This window comes from Vitis vinifera, chromosome 9, assembly GCF_030704535.1.
Source record: "Vitis vinifera cultivar Pinot Noir 40024 chromosome 9, ASM3070453v1".
Lineage (NCBI taxonomy): Eukaryota > Viridiplantae > Streptophyta > Magnoliopsida > Vitales > Vitaceae > Vitis > Vitis vinifera.
In genome coordinates this window covers 14,341,615-14,360,047 of record NC_081813.1, presented here as the reverse complement: position 1 = coordinate 14,360,047, position 18,433 = coordinate 14,341,615, and the positions used below count along the sequence as shown (strand labels likewise).

The 18,433-nt window shown below is 38.1% G+C and overlaps 1 protein-coding gene across 1 annotated transcript in view; it reads left to right on the top strand.

Moving 5' to 3' along the window:
- Positions 1–3,140: 3,140 nt before the first annotated feature.
- LOC100253333 (ubiquitin carboxyl-terminal hydrolase 4) overlaps positions 3,141–18,433 on the top strand; it is a 51,317-nt gene continuing 36,024 nt past the window's right edge. The window contains exon 1 of the mRNA XM_002275068.4: positions 3,141–3,492. Within this exon, the coding sequence (XP_002275104.1) occupies positions 3,376–3,492 (117 nt within the window). The 5' untranslated portion in view covers positions 3,141–3,375. The remainder of the gene's footprint in view (positions 3,493–18,433) is intronic.

Genomic DNA, 18,433 nt, shown 5'->3' with positions numbered 1-18,433 from the left:
AGGCAGTCTAATGTACTTAATGAGTTGTACAAGACCAGACATAGCCTATGCGGTTAGTAAACTGAGTAGATATACGAGTAATCCCGGAGCCAAGCATTGGCAAGGAATTATAAGAGTACTAAAGTACTTACGGTTTACTCGTGATTATGGGCTGCACTATACGAGATATCCTGCTGTACTTGAAGGATATAGTGATGCGAATTGGATATCTAATGTTAAAGACTCAAAATCCCATAGTGGTTATGTGTTTACACTAGGAGGTGCAGCAGTGTCGTGGAAATCCTCAAAACAAACGGTTATTGCCAGATCCACAATGGAATCTGAATTTATAGCACTAGATAAATGTGGGGAAGAGGCTGAATGGTTACGCCACTTCCTAGAGGATATTCCAAGGTGGTCAAAGCCTGTGCCTCCAATTTGCATACATTGTGATAGTCAATCTGCAATTGGTAGAGCACAAAGTAATATGTATAATGGTAAGTCTAGACACATTCGTCGTAGACACAATACCATTAGACAACTACTCTCAACTGGGGTTATCTTTGTGGACTATGTGAAATCCAAAGATAACATTGCGGATCCACTAACCAAAGGGTTAAATAGAGAGTTAGTTGAAAAGTCATCAAGGGGAATGGGACTAAAGCCCATAAAAGAATAAGTCAATACAGTGGATACCCAACCTAGTTGACTGGAGATCTCGAGATCTAGGTTCAAAAGGGACAACTAAACTGTAAAGACTTTGTTAAATCACTGTGGGGATCTTCCCTAGTCCATTCCTATGATAAAATAGTGATGCCCGTAAGAGGAAAGGGTAAGCTATGCTTTTAATGATCCTTATGCTTCGGAAATCCGAACAGAGTAATGCGGGTTACTCGTGATTAAGAGATCACCTATGTAAGAGTGAAGTGGGGCCGCTTCTAAGGGAATTAAATAGGGCACAATTCTTATTAAACTCTTACAGAACCAGGCGTATGTTCATGGCCAAAATGAACATAAAAGTGAGAACTGAAATATGTTAGGAAGATTCCTGTGTGAGATATGTCATCATCTACATAAATGGCAGAGCAGTTCAAGGACATCGTGTCTACTGTTTAGCTAGTAGAGTAAACATATTTCTACAAGGGAAGGTTCAAGGGGTAACACCTACCTCTCTTATGCAGGTTTCAACCGTTGTACTCTATCACAAAGTTCATCGTGTCTTAATTTCTTTCATGTGGGGAATTGTTGGAAAAAGGGGATGAATGAAATTAAGTAAATCCATTGAATTAAGTAAATTCATTCAATTTTCCAGAATTCTAAGAGTCTCAAGAAGCCAAATTCATTTTGGCTTTCTGAACCTGTTTGTGTTCTTCCCTCCTTGAAGTCTATAAATAGTGGTAGACTTTCTTTCAAAAAAGTACAGAAAAACTTTGGAGTATTGTCAGAGTGTTTAAGAGTTCCTTCCTTCCGTGTCCGTGATAGAGTTGAACAATTTCCAGTTCGACGGAGTGGTTACAGAGTGCTGTTGCTGCCATTCGAAGATCGTTTTATCCTGGGAGACAGACGCCTTGCGATTCTCAAAGCACCTGTGGAGAAGGCGAATCTGTTTTAAGGAGATTGTGTTTTCCACAAGACTCGGTCTAATCTTCTTCCTTAATTCTCTGTTTTTTTTTCCAGTTTTCTTTTATTTTCTTATGAACTAACCAGTGTGTGCAGTGTGGTTTTCTAACAAAGTCACCTCAAGTTCATTTTCAAATATGATCATCGTGGCAATAGTGGGAATGTGATGAATGAGGGATTTCTTTTCTTTTCTTTCTTTCGTTTTCCCTTTTCTTTTCATATATATATATATATATTCACTTTTCTTACTATTCTTTTTTTCTACTGCTAGTTTTGTTTTGCAAAGATTCTACCTTTCAGATCACTTAAGGCCAACACTCTTAGTAGGACTCAAGTATGAGCTTCCTTTTTGTTTTCATTTTTAAATCTTATTACTCTTTAGAAAAAGAAGAATTGGTACCCGTTCATAGGGATATCGATCTTTTTCCTTGTTATCTATGCCCTCAATCAAAACATCTTATTCTCTAGTGCATTCCTCATAAAAAGAGAAATTGTTTCCTAAAATTGAGCTTTAATTACTTAGAAGACTTTTCGATCTCTTTTACATCATTGCATCGATTAAGATGTGAAAGGGGATGTGGAGGGTCTTCTAAATTTTTATATAAAAGGGAAGTAAGTTTCCTCTTCTGTAGTCGTTACCTATGTTTACCTCTTATAGTGTTGCAATACTTTCGAAGGATGATGAGGCCTAGAAATCTAAGGGTGAAGAAGGAAAGAAAATGGTTTGTTGCGCTTCCAAGTGAAATTATGAAGGCTAAGGCAACCCCACCTACCCTAGTAGTGCTTGCAAAGCCTAAAAGGATGCCTGGAGTGAAAAACTCATGTTTGACTAGAGTTTTTGTTTTGAAAATATCTTAGACTTGTTGCACATATCATCTAGGATACCTTAAACATCTTAACCCATGATCATGATTGAAGAATGAGGCAATAAAAAAAGTGGTCGTCCTAAATTGGAAAAAATGTCCAAAGACTTTCGATTTTCTTCATTTCAATCTAAATGAGTCCTATAAAAAAAAATGAAGGCTTGTGCAACACTTTTATACTAATACTTCCAAATCTAGAAATGCTAACCACAATTTTAATGGTTCATTACATGATGATTCGTTTTTTATATTGAGCATTTATTGAAAATCTTATCATGCTCAACCAAAGGGGACGTGATATGATTGATTTTTGGATAACAATTTCAAATGTTGGGTCAAAGATAAGCTTGGTGAAAATGGTGGTCTCCAAAGGGTATTGGATGCAGATTTAAATACTTTCTCAATTTCTTGTGTTGTGTGCTTTAGAGTGCATTTGATAATGATTCTATAAAAACGTTTATAACATTTTTAACACTTAAATGATAAAAATTTTGAAGTATTAAAAATATCAAAAGTACTTTTTAAAATTGTTACCAAATGAACTCTTAGTCATTATTTTAAAAAAAAAATTCTAATTAACTAAAATTAGCTTTACAACATTGGAAAAGAGTTTCAACGAAACCTCAAATTTTTTTTCTTAAAAACAAAGGGTATGGGAAAACTGTGGAAATTTAAATACAATTAGAAATCACGCATGTTTAACAAGAGGAGAAAAGGACAGCAGCGTGGTATGGCTTGTGAAGTCAACTAGAACACAGTATTTGTGAGAGGAGACAATAAAGCTTACATATAATCAAAAAGGTTAGCGAAACCCAGATCATCTCAATTTGGAGAAGCGAATGGGGAGAGAGTTACCCGGCCGGTTGTTCGCAACTCCCGGCATTTAGAAAAAGAGGGAGAGAGACGTACGGTGATGGGTGCGACTGGGTCGAAACTGGAGAAGGCTCTGGGGGAGCAATTCCCTGAAGGGGAACGCTACTTTGGTCTCGAGAACTTCGGCAACACTTGCTATTGCAACAGCGTTTTGCAGGTTCTTGCTTAATTTTTCTTTTCTCCATCTCGATCCGTCTAAGGGATATCCTTGTTGATTCAAATGCAATAGATTCTGTGGGGTTGGGGTTTCTTGTTTCTTTGTTGTTTGATGGTGTGATGTTCGTTCTCTCTGTTTGGGTGGTGGAAAAATTGGGGTTGGAAAGAGTGGAGATTAATCAGTCCGATTTGATTGATGACGATGCTTTGTCTAAGATTCAAAGTCTTAGTCTCTTTTATTTTCTTGTGTTTTCTTGGCAACCAAATGGAACATTCATAAGGAGACTTGCTTCCCCAATTTCGGTGATGTAGAAAAATTCTACCCTCCAATATTGGGCCCTATATGGATGCAACATAAAATATTTCATATTTGATTAAAGTTTAATGTTATCAACTGGCTCTTTCAATATTGTTTTCATTGGAGTTCTTCATTAAATTCGACAGTTGTGGGTATTTATTCTCATTGTGTTTTTGACGGGATTTACATAATTAGAAATGAAAATATGACCATTATGATTGTGTGTTGTCTTAAAATGTCTTCCTTAAATGGTTGGGAAAAGCACAAGTTTATTGCCCCGGGTTTGAGTGCACCCTCGTTGTAGACTGGGGCAATAATTTAAATTTGAAAATTTTTAGTCTTATTGTAGTCTCCAACGCTTTAAATTGCATTTGAGTCCAGCTTTCAAGTTTGATTAACTCAATCAATTTGATTATCACCTACACCCTTTTTTCCTACTCAAAATGATGGAAATGAACAGAAAATAATTGAAGTTTTTAGTAGCAATGAGCAATTTTCCTTTTCTTTCCTCGTTTTTTGGTGTTATGGGATTGGCTGTTTGGTTATTTCTCTCCTCCACTTTTATAGTCAAGGCTGTACATGTCATAGACTCATATGTATGGGACGCATTTCTATCATCTTGCCAACTTTGGAGAGCAGTTACTTGCAATGGAGTTCTTAAATTTTTTTCATAGACACTCTTTAATGCAAAAGGACATCTAGTGAAAGGGAAAGGGGGGAGATTGAGACCAGGCAGTCCACTAGTGCAATATAATGTTATAGACTCTCTCTCTCTCGCGTTCTCTTTGTGGTTTCTCATATAGTGACTTAAGGGTTTTGATTGTTTACATACAAAGTTTATGCAAAGTTGTCTTTACTTTTAGCATTTAAATGGGAGCAGCATTATGATTGTTGTGCTCCTCATGGGAAAAGGCAGGGGTTTCACTTTCAGCTATCAAGGGTCCTTCGCTTCAATGTGATGAAAAGGATATACTGCATGTGTAATGAATTATAATGTATTATAAAAATAACTAAGAAAATAACTTTTTTTCATTAGTGGCAAGAAAAATAACTGTTTTCATTAGTGGCAAGAAAAATAACCAAAAAAATAATTGATTTTAATCATTTGATTGTAATAAAATATTTTGAATGGTTGAAATCCCTTGTAGAAAAGATTTAAAAAATAGCATGTTATCAAGTGACTAGGACTCATCCTGTGAAGTTGACTTTTATGAAGTTAATCTACTAATCTGACCCACAAGATGGTGAAGGTATCTTTAGGGGTAATTGTTGTTTGATCAGAAATAACCATTTAATTACATTGAAATAGTGAGCACAAAAGTAGATAATCCTTTATACAAAGAGTATATATCTTTTAGGTTAATCTTGACCTAGTTTGAACTACTTATGGCTAATGGGATCTGTCCCATTTGAGAATTTCTATACAGAAGTGTATCTTTAATCAACCCAAACTGCCAAAAAAGGTTTCAAAAGAAAGAAAAATTGAGGATGTCTTGTTCTTACAATAGAGAAATGCTGATAGAGACACTAATTTGGATTGTGGTGTAAGTTTAAGGTGGACATAAAATTGTTTTATTTGCTAAGAGGATTGGACTATCCACAGATTATTCCATATGTGAAAGTCTTTTGAGATTTGTATTGAGGAGGCTAGGCTGTTTGAAAGGGAAAATAGTGGAGAGAGGAGGAGAAGGTTTCTCTCACTGGATCAGATTCAGGGGGCTAAGCTTGTCAAGTTTGCTTTAAAGAGTGGAGCTGTGCTGCAGGGAGGAAAAAGGCTCCTTAGGCCCTTTGGAGTGGAGGAAAGGGGGAGAAGGTTCAAGCTGTAGTTTCGTAGTAATGGAGCTGGTAGGTTTATTCAGTGTACAATGTTCTCAGCAGAGGCAAAGAAGTTTGTTCTAGTTTTCCCAGAAGGAAGGGGAGCCTTAGGGGGTTGGAGCACACTAGCGGTTAAGCTTTGTAGTCTTATTTATTCCCTCCTTAGGGGCTAGGGCAGGTTGCAATGGGAAGTTACAGTTGCTAGAAAAGAGAAAGGTAAAGGTTTTAGTGACTTAGTCCTTTGTAGACAAAACCCAAAAAGTTTTAGGTGAGCTGGGGGAGGCTATTTGGATCTAGTTAGAAGAAAGGGAAGTTCTCTTATGGATGTAGTCTTTTTACAGTCTTGTTTGGTGGGCAGAGGGGGGGATTTTGGTGACCTAGTTCTTGACTTGAATGTTTTAAACACTTGGGTTGTTCAAAACTGGCAGTTGTGGGGAAGAGTGACGACATCCTTGGTAGGGGGTTCTTTTATTTTATTTGATTTTGAAGTTTCCTCAGATGCTGAATTAGTGCTAAACAGGGGGCTGAGATGGTTTGAAAATAAACTGTTGCTTTTAAACAGGTGGGTCCCTGAAGTGGGGTGTTTTCGAAGTGGGTTTCATGCAAAAGAAATGTGGGTTAGATTGCTAGGTCTCCCTTTGCATCTGTGGAGTAAGGAACTTTTCAAATTGGTAGGAGATGAAGTTATTGCTAAAAATCACCATAGCCAATGGGCCAGTATTCTGGTAACATTTTATGGAAGGAAAGTACTGAGCTCGTTGCAGGTGGTGGTGGGTTCTGTTTGCTTTGTTGTGTAGCTGTTTTGGGAAATTCCACCATGGATGTCACAGGTAGTAACCCAAAGGAAACATGCAGGAGGTTGGGGCTGAGGGTGATGGCAGTGCGCATGCCATGAAGGGAATGGGAGAAAATTTTGGGAAGAGTCAAACTGAAGAGTGTGAGGTGGCTTCTTATGAGTGGAAGGAGAAGGGTGATGTGAGAAAGGGGGCAGTGGACTCCAATGGCCTGCTATGTGGGAAATCAAAAGTGAACAAATGATTTGAGGCTAATGGGATGTCTAGTAGTGCCACTACCAAAAGAGTGGACCGAGTGGTTGGTGGTGTTGCCCAAAGTGGGGAGGATAAGTATTTGAATGGGGGTTGTGTAACGACCCACTCTCAACCGTGTAGATATTGTCCGCTTTGGACCCAAAGGGGCCCTCACGACTTTAAACGCGTCTACTTGGTTAAGAGGAACCTCTACATATATAGTGCTATGAACTTTCTCCCCTATCTGATGTGGGACGGAGAATGTTTCTGGCGCTATATATGTAGAGGTTTCTCTTAACCAAGTAGACGTGTTTTAAAGCCGTGAGGGCCCCTTTGGGTCCAAAGTGGACAATATTTACATGGTTGGGAGTGGGTTGTTACAAATGGTATCAGAGCCGATCCTCGACCCCGGTGTGGGGGTTTGTTTGGCCCCGTAAGAAGTGTTTGTCTGTTTGGCACCGTAGTCCCAGGAGACACAACGAGGACGTTGTGTTTGCATGGGGGGGTGTTTCTGATGTCCCACATCGGATAGGGGAGAATGTTCCTGACGCTATATATGTAGAGGCTCCTTTTAACCAAGTAGACGTGTTTTAAAGCTGTGAGGGCTCTTTTGGGTCCAAAGCGGATAATATCTAAACGGTTGGGAGCGGGTCGTTACAGGTTGGGTCTTTAGTGGCTCTAAAGAGGTCCCTAGGCCTTTTTCTCCAGCCCAACCCACTAAGAGTGTGGACCAATTTAAAAGCCCATGTTTTGGGTTGAGAGCTCAATCAGATTCAGGTACCCTTGTGGAAAGATATAAGGGGTCATTAGAGCCTTGGAGTTGTTGTATTGGAGGGGGATGTGTGTTGTGTGATGATGAGAGAAGCTGCTGGGAAGTAGCAATCTTTCAAGTTCCCACCTTGTTACGGGATGGGGGGCTGCTGTGGCTTGATGACCACACGACTGGAGGTAGGGGTGGATCTACTAAGTGCCTAGTAGGGGCATATGTCCCCCCTCAAATTTCCTAAAAATAAAAATCTTATGTATTATTCCCTATAAATTCCCCCTTCCCCCCCCCCCCCCCCCCCCCTGCCCCCCCAAAAAAAAAGGAAAATTCTTATATATAGTTAGAGATTTTAAAAAAGCAAAGTGAACCCTTATAAATATAAATATAATTTTTATTTTTTCAAATATAAAAAATAATTACATTTCAAATAGCATAAAAAAGTTAAAGAAAAATAAATTTATAAATTTAAAAATATAAAATAAAAAAATATACTTTGTAGAGTTAATTCCATTCACCTTTCTTAAAGGTTTGGATTGAATATACCTAACCATCATTACTTTGAAATTTCATCAAATATCCTTCCTTATCCTATTTATTTGTTAATTTCATTTGTTTTCCTTTCCGCTTAAAATAAAGGAGTTATTTATTGAAATTTCTAGTTAATAATAACTAAGGATATTTAATCCAAACCTCAAAGAACTTTATGTATTTAATTCAAATGAGTGAAATTAACCTTTACTTTATAAGTTAAATAAAATTAAAAAGAAAATATAATATTTTATAAAATATACTTAATACCTTTATTTATTATTTCCTTTGATTTGATTTTTATCATTTTTTCCTCATATGCTAACATTATCTGAATTTTTTTTCCATCTTATATTTTTTTTGAATAAAATTAATATTTTATTTATTTATTTTATCATTTTGTATTTTATATTTTATTAAATAATTTTTTCATGGTATATTCTCTTCCATCATTTGAAAATTTTAAATTTATTCACATTAATTGGATTTATATTTAGTCTTAGCCATTAAAGATAATGTAACTAATAAAGAGCTTTGAACTTAGACAACAATAAATATCAAATTCTTAGTAACTAGTACTTTATTTAAGTTGATATCATATTCATTAAAAGTTTAAATGTTAAGACACTTAATATGTTAGAGATATTATTATATAATAGATAATTTTTAAGTAAAACATTTCATCACTTTCAATTGATTTTATACTTATTTGGAAAAAAAAAATCTCAAATTTTATTTAAAAATTATAAAATTTATTGAAAAAGTTTTTAAAAGATTTTTATGAAAAAAATTTAATATTTTCTAATTAGATTTCTAATCATTTTACAACTCTCTTGATATATATATATTTGTAAAATCTATTTTTTTTAACCAATATTTTTGGAAAGTTGTTGATTTAATTTGATATTTTTGCATATTTGTAATATCAATGCCTAAACTATTTAGTTCCTTAAATGATAAGAAATATATCATATTTTTAAAATTTATGATTGATTTATTGTAATGTAGATAGATAGATAGATTTGCCGCACCTCCCCAACCAAACTTAATGGCTCCACCACTTACTAGAGGCATGTTGCTCTTTGAAGATGCATTGTTGGAAGAAGTTCATAGATTCCCAAGTTGGGCTTCTCTTTTGGGGAGGGGGGTTGGGGGCGTTGAAGGGTTCCTTGGGGGCTTCTCAAAGAGATTCATTCTACCACTGTGAATGGTTGGGTAGAAAGTAGTGTGGTGACGAAGCTTTTGGGGGAGCAATAGAGAGTCGAGCGATGCAATTAGGGCCCTTTTTGACGACCTCTTGTTTTGCGTTCATTGATGAGGTCCTTTTGACGAAAGCGCTCAAAAAGGAAGCTCAATAAGTTCCAGTTTTTTTTTATGGCCCAAGGTTGGGTTGTGACCACATATCTTGATCTCTCCTAGTTTGCTCTTTTGTGCGCTCAAAGGAGAGAGCGCCTGTTGTTGGTGCCGCTCTTTTATTTGAAGTGGAATCCTTTAGTAAGTTTTCTTCTCCAGTATGTTTGTTGGGAGAAGGATCTTCTTCAACTTCTTCCATGTCCAAAGACAATTTCTAATGGGAGAACCAAAAGCATGGTTCCTTGGAGGGAGCAAGGGTGACGTTTACAAGCCTCTAAGTATGATTTCTAGTGAGGGCTTGGTTGTGGAATCCCTAAAGAATCAGCCCAAAGATACCAAGATGACGAACTAAGAAGCGTATAATGAGGAGGGGGATTCGGGTTTTGAGAGTCCTAGTAGGGGCTCATCGACAGTAGAGAGCCTTTTCGATCCTTCGTTTAAGAAATTTATCTCTTTAGCAAGTTCGTGGGATTGCTAGTGGATGAGCATGAGAAGGAAATTGCTTCACTCTTAAGAAAGATGGAAAATAGAAAGGGTCGCAAAGTTTCGATAGCGTAGAGGAGGCCATCCTCAACACCCTGCTTTACTAGGGAGCTTTGAAATTTGGAATGCTCGATCCATTACTGTAATTCTAATAAAAGGGAGAAGAACCGGAGTAGTGGGTAGGAGATGGTTTGTAAGTGACCCTGTATGTCGTGTTTTGGGATTGAAATTTCTTAAGGGGGTTGAAGGTGGTGGTTTTAGGAAGGGCAAGGAAGAGGGGATGTGGTTGTTTCACCTAAGGGTTTGCTAAGTCTGGGTTTTTTGTTTTTGTTTTGGTAGGTCTTAGGGTGAAGCCTTTAGTTTTGAGGGTTGGTTTGTTGTTTCTCTTTCCTTTTGCTTGTATTTAGTTGCTACTTGTATACTTTGTGTGTACGTTGTGCCCCTTTTCCAAGCGCTTTTAATATATTTGCTTTGTTTACCTATCAAAATAAATTAAAAAGTGGGGGAAGAGTTGTGAGTTAGCTTTTTATAGAGATTATTTCCGATTGTAGGAATTTTGGGAGTTATCAAAGGGAAGGAGATATAGTGGGTTGCCATCTAATCCTTTCCTGCTTACTCGTTTCTTGTCATAGTCTTGATATGATATTACTAGGAAAATATTTTTTTCCACTAAAAATTGAAGTACATCTAGGAAGGAAAAAGTCATGGTTATTAATAATATGTTGCAATTATTTTTGCATATGAGGCCTTTGGGCTCCAACTAAAAGATTGGGTTATCTAAAATAATTATGTATCATTTAATTTTTCATGCTTTCGAAACGGTATGATATTTTTTGAGACATTAACTCTACTTGGCTTGTGTTTAATGTCTTTTGCATGCACGACCGGCCCAAGATTTGATGAAGTAGGTGGTTTATGGCAGCTGATTGATCTATGTAAAACATATTATTACACCTTATGATGTTTTTTTTTTTTTTTTTTTTCCTTTTTTAGATTGTTCACAATTATTACTCAACTTAGGCTTTTCTTGTAAGTTATAATATCTAGACATGTGTTACATATGCTATGCAATTCAGCACTAGATAGCCCATAATTTGGGTCTAATCCAATAAGCCTTGGTGTTCAAATGTGAGTCATCTCAAGCGATGATTCTTTAATCCACTTGTGAATCCGAGTAAATAACTTGTGTAGAAGGATAAAAAGGCTAAAATAGTTTATGATGGTTATGATCCTTCATCTCTGGTGTTGATATTTGAACACTATTCTTCTTTAGGTTGATGCTATTCTCTAAAGTTTCTTCCTTGGTTAAAGCTTTTGGCACAACTTTGTTGATAACTAGGTGAATACTTTCGAAGCGTTAAGCCTTATAAAGGTGTTTCCTTGAAATCTTGTCTATCGTAACAATGACAAGGAAATAATGGATCTCTTGTTCTTCATATTGCCCTTTCATTATAGTAGTTGGTAGAAGTTTCTATACTTTTGAAAGTTTTACTTGGAATTCTCCTCATTTCCTCTTTTCTAGAAGGTTTTCATTTGGGTGTGTGTGTGTGCTTTCTTCCTTTTAAGTTTGGAAGTGAGGTATACACTTGCGTCTTTGATTTTGAATGTTTTAATGATGGGAGAATTTTTCAACATGAAGTTGGTGTGTGTGTGGTTTCTTCCTTTTAGGTTTGGAAGTGAGGAATACACTTATGTTTGATTTTGAATGCTTTAATTATGGGAGAATTTTTTTACATGAAGTTAGTGATGCTTCTTTTTGTTAGAAATATTTAACCAAGGAATTACAAGGTATTCTCATTCCTTAGTTGGGATCAGAAACCAGTGTGCCGTTCTACCCCTTTATGATTATTGTGAAAACTTGGAAGCCACCACCTTAGGGTTTGATAAAGTTTAACTTTGATGGATGCTCCTTTGGGGAATCTGAGGGGGTTATTCTAAGCAACATTGAAATTATTTGTGAGGAGAGGGTAAATTTTTTTGGGAAGCTCGACTCCAAACCCATAGGTGTTGCTTGGAGGGTTGAAGGTTTAGATTGGTCTCCCATCTTTAGAGAGAGTGTTGCTTGGCTAGACTGCCCTTTCTAAAGAGAAGGTACTCCTTGCAGTTTTCCAATTGAATAAGGAAAAGGCCCCTGACCTTGATGGGATAACTATTGCAATGTATAAAGAGTGCTGAGATGTGATTAAAGAGGACCTTGTGAGGGTGTTTCTAGAGTTCCACAATAATGGGGTAATAAATCAAACTACTAATGCTACTTTCATTGCTCTTGTGCCCAAAAAGAGTCAAACCATTAAAATCTCAAATTTCAAACTTGTTAGCTTGGTTACAAGTTTATATAAGATAATAGCTAAGGTCTTATTAGGGTGTTTACACAGAGTTCTCTGTGAAACAATCTTTGTATCTTTTGAAGCTTTTGTTGAAGGGAGACAAATTTTGGATATTGTATTGATAGCCATTGAAGTGGTAGATGAGAAAGGGAGGTTGGAGGAGGAAGGGGTGGTCTTCAAAATTGATTTTGAAAAGGCCAATGATCATGTGGATTGGGGTTTCTTAGACCATGTGCTAAAAAAGAGGGGTTTTAGCTAAAAATGGAGATCTTGGATGAGGGGATGCTTGTCTTCAACAAGTTTTGCAATCCTAGTCACTGGAAATGCTAAAGGTTAAGTTAAGGCCACTAGAGGTTTAAGACAAGGGAGACCCTCTTTCTCCTTTCCTTTTTACCAAATTAGTGGATGTCCTAAGTAGGATGATGATCGGAGTGGAGGAAAGTGATTTAACAAAGGGTTTCATTATGGTTAGGGATAGGATTAGAGTGTCTCTGTTACAATTTGTAGATGACGCCTTTTTCTTCTTTAAAGCCTCTTTGGAATATCTGCAAAACCTTAAGCTAATCCTATTGGTTTTTGGGCGATTGTTAGGGTTTAAAATCAATTTAGAGAGGAGCACCCTTTCCAGTATTAATATAAGTTAAGAGTTGTTATCTAGGTTGGCTTCGATCCTTGATTGTAGAGTGTCAAAGTGACCTTTGTCTTATTTGGGTCTTCCCTTAGGAGGGAACCCAAAGATAATAGGATTTTAGGATTCAGTGGTTGATAGAATTTTGAGGAGGTTGGATGGGTGGAAAAAGGCCTTTTTGTCTTTAGGTGGAGGATAAATTTAATTTAGTCATGTCTATCTCATATCTTTAGCTATTTCCTTTCTCTTTTCAGGATCCTAGCATCAATAGCCTCAAAGATTGAGAAATTGCAAAGGGACTTCCTTTAGTCAAGGGTTAGGGAAGATAAGAAAGATCATCTTATCAATTGGGATGTAGTGTGTAGGCTAAAGGAGTTTGAAGGTCTAGGGATTAGGAAGACTTCATTGAGAAATCATACTATTTTAGGGAAGTGGCTTTAGAGGTTTCCTAGGGAAAGTTGTGGTTTATGGCATCAGGTTGTTACAAGCATTTATGGGACACGTTCTAATGGATGAGATGCCGATATGATGGTTTGATGGTCACATAGATGTCCTTGGAAGGCTATTGCACAAGTTTTTGAGGACTTCTCCCCATATGGATTTGTCTTGTGGTGGGGAATGTGGAGATAAGTCGATTCTAGGATGATCTATAGTGGAGTGACCAGCCTTTGTGTTCACAATTCCCAGCTCTCTATAGAGTTATCGTAGTGAAAAATCTCATTGTCTCAATTGTCATTGGTAAGTCATATCGCTCTCTTAGAATTTTATCTTTCGTCTAATCTCATTGACATAAAAATTTAACTTCTTGAAAGACTCACGTCTTTCCTTAATTCAATTTACTTGTTTCTTTTTGTTGTGGATTCACAAAGCCTAGTCTTTGTCCTCCTCAGGCTTATTCATAGTAAAAATATTTTATCTTGGCCTTGTCCAATGACTTAAATCCTATCCTATTCCTTTCGGCCAATTTTCTGTGGAAATCAAAAGCCCCTCCAAAAAACAAGGTTTTGCTTGGTTAGTGAAGAATTTCTGAACTCCTTTATTGATCATGAATCGGTACACACCATACACATATATATACACAAATGACTGAATAAGAAACAATCAATCTAGCTTAATTCTCTCCTAAAATTAGGAAACTAAATCATAAGGAAATATCCTAAATGATCTCTCCTTTTTTATTCCTAAATTAAAGTCCTAACTTTGGCATTATTTCAACACTCCCCCTCAAGCTGGAGAATATATATCATATAATCCCAGCTTGCAAGTTAAGTCTTCGAAGTTAGGCCTAGGTAAAGCTTTGGTGAGGATGTCTGCGGTTTGGTGCTTGGTAGGAACATAGTTTAATTTGACCGTCTCACTAGTCACCTTCTCTGTGATAAAGTGTCTGTCAATCTCAACATGCTTGGTCCTGTCATGATGCACGGGGTTCTTTGCTATGCTTATAGCTGCCTGATTATCACACATCATCAGAATTGGAGATGAACTCGTTTGTCCCAGTTCACTAAGAACCCTTTTTATCCAAATCCCTTCACAGATTCCCTGTGCAAGAGCTCTGTACTCAGCTTCTGCACTACTTCTGGCTACAACTGATTGCTTCTTACTCCTCCAGGTAACAAGATTTCCCCAGACAAAAGAACAATATCCGGAAGTGGACCGCCTGTCAATGATGTTTCCTGCCCAATCCGCATCTGAGTATACTTCAGTGTCACGGTTCTCTGTCTTTCTGAAGAATAGGCCTTTCCCTGGTGTCATTTTTAAATATCTAAGAATCCTGTAGACTGCTTCCATGTGTTCCTCAGTGGGGCTGTGCATGAATTGACTTACAGCACTCACTGCAAAGCCAATATCTGGCCGAGTGTGTGAGAGATAAATCAAGCGCCCGACAAGCCGCTGATATCTCCCCCTGTCTACCGGTGTACTTTCTTTCTCGATACCAAGTTTCTTCTGACTATCCATAGGAGTATCAATTGGTTTGCATCCAAGCATACCGGTCTCCTTAAGAAGATCGAGTATGTATTTTCTTTGAGAGACTACGATTCCTTTCCTTGATCTAGCCACTTCCATACCAAGGAAATATTTCAAATTTCCAAGGTCTTTAACTTCAAACTCTTCTGACAAATACTTCTTCAAATTCTGTAACTCCCCCATATCATTTCCAGATAGAATAATATCATCGACATAAACTATCAATATGGCCAATTTCCCGGCATGAGATTTCTTGACAAATAGAGTATGATCAGCCTGACCTTGTTTGTAGCCCAGCTTCAGGACTGCTTTTGTGAATCTATCAAACCAGGCTCGAGGAGATTGTTTAAGGCCGTACAATGATTTTTGGAGTTTGCAAACCTGATTCTTTGCCATACTTTCTTCGAAACCAGGTGGTATTTCCATGTAGACTTCCTCTTCTAGGTCCCCATTTAGAAACGCATTTTTTATGTCCAGTTGTTGCAAGCACCAATCTTGATTGACAGCCAATGAGAGAAGGATCCTGATAGTGTTCAGTTTTGCAACAGGAGCAAAAGTCTCCTGATAGTCTATCCCATAGGATTGTGTAAACCCTCTAGCTACCAAACGAGCCTTGAATCTTTCGACTGATCCATCTGCTTTGTATTTTATGGTGAAAATCCACTTGCACCCCACAGGCCTCTTCCCAACCGGCAAATCTGTGATAGTCCACGTCCCATTCTTCTCAAGTGCATCAATCTCATCTTGTACTGCCTTCTTCCATTCTGAAATTTTTAATGCCTCTTGTATTGTGTTGGGAACCTGAGTATCATCAAGAGAAGTAGCAAATGCTCTGTAAGATGGTGATAACCCTTCATACGTAACATAATTCCCAATTGGATGATCTGTACATCTCCTAACACCCTTCCTCAATGCAATTGGCAAAGTAGAATCATCAATGCTGGGAATTAACACCTCTCCAGCCCTATCCTCACCTATGTTCTCTTCAGGAAGACTTGAATTGGAGTCAATATATTGGCCACATGTTGACTGTGATCCGTGCTCTAATTCCTGTCTTTTCCTCCTCCTGATGTAAACTTGTAAGTTCTCATTAGCAAGTTGTGGGGCTATAGGTTGAATAGGCATGGGAGACTGGATGGTCACGGGAGAAGGAACATTTGTGTGCTGGGCTGGCTGAACTGATGGCGGCATGGGTGTGGACAACTCAGTGGGCGCGAATTGGGAAGGATTTGGTGACTCTGAGTGAAAAGAAGGTACACCATCAAGAAAAGACTCCCACTCCCAAACTTGATGTTCATTCATGCTCTCCCCCTGAACATGAGATTTGGGATAGAAGAAGACATGTTCAAAGAAAGAGACGTCCATGGTGGTGTAAAATCTTTTGTTGGTTGGAGAATAGCATTTGTACCCTTTTTGGGTTGGAGAATACCCTAGAAAAATGCACTTATTTGCTCGAGGAGCAAATTTGCTACGATTTTGAGGATACACATGAACGAATGCCGTACAACCAAATACTTTGAGTGGTAAATCAGAAGAGGCGGCATGGGTGTGAGGAAACTGTTTTAAGAAAAGTTGACGTGGGGATTGAAAGGTAAGCACTCTGGATGGCATACGGTTAATCAAATAGGTAGCTGTGAGAATAGCTTCCCCCCAGAAATAGTTTGGAACATTAGAGGAAAACATAAGGCACCGGGCAACCTCCAAGAGATGTCTATTCTTGCGTTCGGCCACCCCATTTTGTTGTGGGGTGTCAACGCAAGAACTTATGTGGATAATGCCATGATTTTGAAGATAAGTACTGAGACTACTAGTAAAGTATTCCTTTGCATTATCTGACTTGAGGACTTGTATTTTGGAATTGAATTGATTTTGAACCATACGATTGAAGGTTTGAAAAATGTGCCCGACCTCTGACTTTTCTTTCATAAGGAAAACCCATGTTACCCGAGTATGATCATCAACGAATGTCACAAACCATCGAGTGCCAGAAATATTTTTTATCCGGGAGGGACCCCACACATCACTATGTACTAGAGAGAAAACAGTCGAAGGTTTGTATGGGATTTGAGGATATACTGTTCGAGTATGCTTTGCAAACTGACAAATTTCACAGTGATAAGATGCTGGATTTTTATTGATAAATAATCTGGGAAACAATTTTGCAAGGTAAACAAAGCTAGGATGACCAAGGCGATAGTGTAACATTATAATCTCACTATCTTTATTGACCTTAGAATTTGACACAGAATTGAAAGACTCTGACATACTCTGAGACTGTACGCAACTTGCTTGAGAGACTTGGTTGGAGAATTGGCCACATGAAAGGAGGTAGAGCCCGGAACACAGTTCAGCACTGCCAATCATCTTCCCCGATTTCAAGTCCTGAAAAACACACAAGTTTGGATAGAATTTAGTAACACATTGGAGATCATGAGCCAATTTGCTAATGGACAAAAGATTGCAATCCAAGTTTGGAACATGGAGGACAGAGTCAAGATATAAGTCTTTAGTAAGTTTTATAGAACCTGTCCCGGCAATTTTTGACTTTGAACCATCAGCAATATGGACGGATGAATGACCATTACTTGGCTTGTAATTTTGAAGAATGGCAGCATCTCCTGTCATGTGATCAGAAGCACCTGTGTCTACTATCCACGGCCTCATTCCTCCTCGATTAGCAGTGAAGGCTACACCGGTAGTACTGCCACTACCAACTTGGCTTAATAATTTCTGTAGCATCTCCATCTGCTCTTTGTTGAATGGACTCGGCTCGGGAACAGAGGTGCTCTCAGAGTTGGCAGCCACGTGTGCTCTGCCATCTCTGTCAAACCGTGGCTTTGGTTTCCAATCAGCAGGTTTGCCATGAAGCTTCCAGCAAGTCTCCTTATAATGGCCTGGTTTCTTACAATAATCACACCAAGGCCTATCCCGTTTCTGACGATCTCCACCACTACTATTAAATAACCGAGCCGCAAGGGCAGAGGCATCCAATGTTGGGGCAGGTTGCTCTTTTGATCCCATCATCACTTTCTTTCTACTTTCTTCACATCTAACCTTTGAAAAAGCCTCCCTGAGACTTGGCAGGGGTTTAATGCCCATGATTCGGCCTCTAACATCATCCAATTCCCTGTTTAGTCCTAGGAAGAACTTGAACAGTCTCTTTTGTTCCACAATTTGCCTGTATGTTGCTGCATCATCCGAACATTTCCATGAGTGAGTCTCAAATAAGTCAAGTTGCTGCCAATACCTTGTGAGTGTGTTGTAATACTGAGTAACTGACTGCTCTCCTTGGCGGAAGTCATGTAGAGCTGATTCAACCTGAAACAGTTCTGAAGTATTTTCAGAACTTGAGTAAGTTTCTTTGGCTGCATCCCATATGTCCTTTGCAGTCCCAAACAGCAAGAAATTTTCGCCTATGTCATTGTTCATGGAATTGATAAGCCATGACATGATCATGCTGTTTTCAATCTTCCACTTCCTGAAACCCGGTTCTGTAGTTTCTGGCATGACTGCTTCTCCAGTGAGGTACTCATCCTTTCCTTTACCGCAAATGAACAGCAACACAGATTGTGACCACTGTAAATAGTTATGGCCATTTAATTTGTGTCCTGTGATGAGAATAGGAGAGGAATCATTGCCACCAAGGTTTGGAATTTCAGATCTGCCCCCTGATTCTGGTGACGTGACGCTGGATACTTGTGATGATGCCATTCCGTATTTTGTCATGGACCGGAAAGGTAGAAGAACACTT